We start from the raw sequence: 6212 nt of genomic DNA, 5'->3' as shown, positions 1-6212 counted from the left end.
TATATCTCTCCAATCATACCCTAATTAATCAAACCAAATCTTTGAGTCAGAGGCTGAGTCCATGGCAACCTCTTTTTCTCTCTTTCTTGGCTGAATCAAAGGTTGAATTCGTGTCTTTGGCTCCAATCCAGTCGAGTGTTCCAAAAATCTACAAATCCCTTTAAAAATGATATCATAGAGGAGGTGTTGAACAAGAAAATAGGACAAGAAGATTTTAAAGCATTTACAGAAAAGAAATATTAATTAACTTTAATTAGTTTAATTTTTTGGGTCATATAACTTGCAGTTTCGAATCTATAACTTTGTTTGGATTGCATTTGCGTTTTCACACATACGCGTTTTTGGCTACTTTTTATTTATTTATTTTTTATTCTAGCACCTGGTGCACTGTTCATGGGACATGAACAGTGCATTTAAACTTATGAACAGTAATTTTAAAAGTGAACAGTAATCAAAAAATTATTTTTTTATTATTTTCAGTTTTCAACAAAATAAGCGGTGTCCAAACGCACACTACATCCTATTTCTTATTAAATCTTTCTTTTCACTCTGTTGCTAAAGTTTAGACCCTTAATAAGTTATGGGTTGTGTGCCCGTTAACAACAACCTTTTGCAACTTTTTATAGTATTAATTTACTTTTTGCAAATTTTTATTATTTTTGATAATTTTTTAATAGTTTTTTTTATCATTTTTGGTAATATTCTTAATAACTTTTTGTCATTTTTATTAACACAACCCATTAAGGACGGTGCTTGTTAACATTTTCCATAAGTTAATAGCAACTCATTTTATAAAAGTTGACGAAAGGACCATATTGAATAAAAAATGGGGAGTTGAGACAAAGTTGTTTTTGTAAAAGTCTTTTTTTGAGGAAGGTTTTGTAAAAGTCTTGAGTGAATGTACACGCCGAGTTAAGAAATAATTTTTCTTTCTAACTTACTTCTTTCTCATAATGCTAAATATACGAAAACGCAAAAAATTTACACCGTCCCACTCTTAGTTTTGGGAAATAAAAATATGGTTTTTATTCATTTATGACATTTTAAGAAACCTGACCCCATTTTTGTCTGTTTATTTGAAATGGAGAGTGAGAGTGATCCTTTTAGGTTTACTTTGAAAAAAATAAAGACAGCGTGACAACGTCTAAATTTACTAAACCTACCCAAAAATCGCCACAACACATGTTACATCAAGTCCACTACGTGTCATTTTTCAATTCGTTTAGGGCCAACCTCACTCCAATATATTTTCACACCCTTCTTTCCACAGCCACTCATAATTCGATACCTCTCTCTCTCTCTATATATATGTGTACTCCTCCACTTTTACTCCCAGAAATCCCACCACACAAATCTCTCTCTCTCTCTCGCTCTCTCAAACTCAAATCCATGGCTACCATTGCGAAATCTGGGATCTGGGTTTTGGTGGTAGTGGTGGGTTTGATAGTTTCACCTAGTGAATCTCTAACCTGCTCGTCTCAGAAATTCACAAACAAGTCCTTCGATAGTTGCAGTGACCTCCCAAAGCTAGGTGCCTACCTTCACTGGACATACAATGCGTCCAATTCAACACTCTCCATGGCTTTCTTAGCTAAACCACCACAAGCCGATGGGTGGGTCGCATGGGCTATCAACCCAACCTCCACAAAAATGGCTGGGTCCCAAGCTCTCTTAGCTTACAAATCCAACGGCGCCATTCCAACTGTCCACCAATACAACATCACCTCCTACAACTTCACTGCCGCCGGTACCAAGTTGACGTACGATGTTTCCGATTTGAGTTCCGAGGAATCCGGCGGCACAATCACCATCTTCGCTAAGTGGAAGTTGCCTGAGAAAACTGAGAAGATTAACCAAGTTTGGCAAGTGGGTCCTGTTATGCAAGGTTTACCTGGGATCCATGCTACCAAGGGTGATAATATTTTGTCTTTTGAGGCCCTACAGTTGGCGGGGTCAGGTGGGTCCAACTCTCCTACTGCTAGTCCTGCACCTGGACCTGGGTCGAGTTCGGTTCCTGTATCTCCTGCACCCAGCAATGGGTCTACTCCAAGTTCAACTTCAAGAACTACAGTGGGTTTCAACATGGGTTTGTTGTTTTCGTTTGTGAGTGTTGCTAGTTTGATGGGTCTCTGAGTTTACTAGTTGGGTTGGAGATTTTGATGTTCTTGGATTTGGTGAAGATTTGTATTGGGTGAAAAACGAGGTATTCGGTGTTAATAAAAAAAAGAGTAGTAGTTGTAGTCTTTATTTATTTTTATCTTATCTGTATTGATTTAATCAATGAGAAAGTAGTTTTATTTTGAAATTCAAAGTGATGATTTTATATACATTTATTAAAGAGTTGTGGGAACTGTGTTTTTGTTTAATAAAAAAAAGAAAAGTGTTTTTCTCATTTATGGAAACTGTGAAGTCATGGCAAAAGAAAGTTGGAGTAGTACCAATTTGGCCTTTACTTTGGATCTAACTTTTTTTTTTTCTTTTTTTTTTTTAAGAATATTAAGGGGTGTTTGGGATTGGCTTTTAAAAATTGAAAATTATTGTTTAAAAATATGTGTAAAAGTACATCTAAATAAAAAAAAATATAAAAATAGATGTAATATTATTTAAAATCTAAAAATTGTTATTTGGAAAGATGCTCCCAAAGATATAACTTTTCCTTTGTTTGCCACTGTTGAAGAAGAACAAAATTATTTGAACAAAGTATCTAACTTTTCCCTATCAAAAACAGTATCTAACTTTTCACGTTTGATAGGTGGCAATGATATTTAAGTCGGCTACTATCTCCTGTTTTTATGGGATGGCTCGAATCTTCCTCCTTTACTTAAAATGCGTTACAAAATTGGGTAACGTTTAGTTAAAATTACTTTGGTGTAGTATATTACATTCTTTAATTAAATTTGAACGTATGGTTGTATTGGCTATTGACCGTTGACCATTGACTAATGCAATATAATAAAATTATCTTTACTAAAAAGAATGAAATGTGGTAGGGTTTATTAAAAAGAATGGAATGTGGTGTTTGGTACAGGGTTATGTTTTAGAATTTTTAAGAATGTTTAAAAATTTGCATGCAAATCATATAAGGAAATCAGATATTAGAGGTATCTAGATTTCCCCTCAACTTTTTTTTTTTTTTTTGGTAGGAATGTAAATTTTTTTTTAAACATGTGGGTATCCAGATTCCCAAATTTAAAAGAAACTGTATTTTTTTTTTTAATAAATTAACAATTTGAACCCTTTTTCCTTATCATTTAAACAATGAAGATAAAACATAAAACAAATCATCAATATCTTATAGACCTAAATAATGTCATGCTGTTTTGTTATGGATTAAGCTCTTTTTTAAAATTATGGTTAAGAATTAATTTTTCTCCTTTTTATATCCCCTATTTGAGATTAGTTAGATGCTAAAGTAAAATAAATTATTTATTTTTATTATCAAGATTTTTCATAAAGAACAAGAATTTAAATAGTGATTTTTTTATTGTACTTGTCATTTTGTAATGTTAGACTATAGTTTTAATGATTTTGTCATGATTTATAGTTTACATTTTGTTTACTATTATTTATTTGGAGGAAGATTTAAAAAAAAAAAAAAACTTTATATTGGATTTATAAATCTAAGGATAGTATCATAGTATGGGAAAAATAAATAATTCATTTAAAATTTTTAGGAATAAACCAAATATTATAATCTCTTATTCCTAGAAATCTTATTAAATTCCCAGTTAAACCAAATATAGGAATAGTTACACTCTTAGGCATCCATATTGCAAGGCATCACATTCCCAGTAATCTAGATGCTAAGAGTAATGCAGATTCCTTCATACCAAATGCGACCTTAAGGTAGTTATGTGTTGAATTTAATTGGGAAATTTAAAATGATACAAATTTATAAGTAGAACTCATCATTGAAAGCCACCTTACAAGGGAGACAGTGTCCAAAACTTATTGTTTCTAATAGATGTCCTCTTAGAACTAATAACTATAACATTGTTACTGCTTTTTATTAACACTGAATATTCAATCTAGCCTCTAGTTCACCACCTCCAAGATGCAATCACAAAACTGCAACTCGTTTAATCTCATATTCAATGAGCTACCTTCAATTACTCAACATCTTTATTGAATTTGATATCAAATTATACAAACACATAAGTAGAATCTATCATGGCTTACAAGGGGAGGGGGGCCCAAGAACTTATATAGACATGGTTAAACTAACATTTAAGTCATGTAGGACATTAGGATCATAACATACCATATTGTACCTAAATAATTTACTTGAGATTTAATCTATAAAAAACACATTGAATAAATTTAAGGATTCATTTTTTTTTTTTTTTAATACCATGATCTATTGTTATTTTCACTATATATTTAAAGTTGGGTGATTGTGTCAGTGATAGACCCAATGTATAATAATTGAAAATTATTGTCCATATATAACATTACTCTTTTATCATTCTCATTAACCTCTTGTCCATGGTCCATGTTCCAATTTTGAATTTAAAATTAGAAAGCAAGCAGCGGTGATTTTGACATGTATGAGATTCGAGACTATAACATTTTTGAAAATGAAAATATCCAATTTCAATTTAGATTAAGAAGAGATTTTTAATAATTAAATAAATATTACTAAGATAGATAAAGAAAGGGACGAAGAAGAAACAAGCAAGAGTGAAAAACAGAGCACGGAATAAAGCACAGGATATTCTCTTCTCAAATTTTCCTATAGACACTATTATTTTACCTACGATAATAATAGCTTTAACAATGTTATTGTTTTGATATATTAGCTTGGGAGCAATTTCTTTGATTAAATTACCATGGGAGCACGATAATTGCTACTACTAATTAAGGTTCTTTTGTATCAATTGAATTCTAAATTGAAAGCTGTTAAAGCAATTTTGAGAAGAAATAATGATGAGAAATTAGTAATTAGCGGTGTTGCTCAAAAGGCACGACAAAAAAGGTTGGAGTTAGAACTAGTATAAGAAAAGATTTTGTTATAAATCATGGTCCAGTTGGCCTAATTTGCAAGGAAAAAGAGTATCAAAATCATTGTTATCTTTCTAGTAGGCCTCCGGAAGAGTCTACAATATCATTATCAAAACAAGGAGGGCTACACACTGTGGTTTGGTCCATTCCGGTTGGAGTCTGAATAGTCCTAATCAAAACTGTCTTTTTCCATTGGGTGGTGAGCATAAGGATTACATCATCTGAACATGTATAAACAACAGTCCTTTGGAGAATGTGAAGGAACCTGAGCAGATGAAAAAGTTGGGTATGAATTTTTATAAGCAAATTACTTGGTCCATTGTTTAGATCTTCACTGAGGTAGATGTTGATAAAGTTCTATAGTTTCATTGAATTATCATATTTCTTATTGGTATAAAGACTAAAGAAAGAGTGTATATATGCAAGCTAACGTTATAATAGCAGAGTTTCAACAAGAACTTCTCTTGAAATGATATTGAATTATGCATTAGTACATTGATTTCAAGAAATGTTACAATTTACAAAACTTGGTGTACACGTTTATGGCCTGTACCAAGTAGCTAGCCCATTTGTGAATTCTGCACATGGTAGCCAAAATTAAGTGAAATGTACGTTAAGACCAAGTTCACAAATTTGTGTAGCCGAAAGAAGATAAAGGGACCACTTTGGAATGAGATAAATATCACAAATAGATAAGCTAGGGGAAGGCTGGGAAGCAAAAGAACCTATATGATTAACAGGAATATGAGATTCATCAGCAGTATAAATGCCAGAGCTAGAAATTAAGGATATTTGTTAAACAACAGAGAGGTATTAAACTTCAAATGATTTCAATGAAACAACAGAGGTGGTACTTGAGTGACAAAAAGTGGAAGAGCAAGATAGAACCCGGTGGATCATTGCCTCGACGGCAATGGAATTGAAGGGAGAAACTAGAGGAAGATCACAAAAAATAGTTGTCTAGTGAGAAGGGGTCCGAAATTGGTTTCTTTGTTACACAAAAGGGCTGAATGTGCATTGCAGATCATTAGTTTTCCTTAGATATGAGCTCGGTAATAGCAACATCCAGTTTGATGTAGTAGTGAAGAAGCCATTGCAGGCTCAAAATCATCCAGAAGAGGCATCATGAAGTGCATGATGGTCACAACATTTGGCAAAGAGTGCAATATCATCCTCATATTTTAGCTGTGGATCTGCAGGAGTTTGTTCCT

The 6212-nt window shown here is 32.6% G+C and overlaps 1 protein-coding gene across 1 annotated transcript; it reads left to right on the top strand.

The window, feature by feature from the left end:
• The first annotated feature begins 1314 nt into the window (after nt 1-1314).
• On the top strand, nt 1315-2305 carry LOC126698938 (auxin-induced in root cultures protein 12-like). The gene has a single exon (XM_050396455.1). It carries the CDS (start codon nt 1390-1392, stop codon nt 2131-2133), a length of 744 nt encoding a protein of 247 aa, XP_050252412.1. The 5' UTR covers nt 1315-1389; the 3' UTR covers nt 2134-2305.
• The last annotated feature ends 3907 nt before the right edge of the window (nt 2306-6212 follow it).

The sequence above is a fragment of the Quercus robur genome, chromosome 9, assembly GCF_932294415.1.
Source record: "Quercus robur chromosome 9, dhQueRobu3.1, whole genome shotgun sequence".
NCBI classification, from domain to species: Eukaryota; Viridiplantae; Streptophyta; class Magnoliopsida; order Fagales; family Fagaceae; genus Quercus; species Quercus robur.
This window is presented reverse-complemented; position numbering and strand designations above follow the sequence as displayed.

What these genes read in the sequence shown, in the direction of transcription:
- LOC126698938 (XM_050396455.1), top strand. Translation starts at nt 1,390, where the DNA reads ATGGCTACCATTGCGAAATCTGGGATCTGGGTTTTGGTGGTAGTGGTG.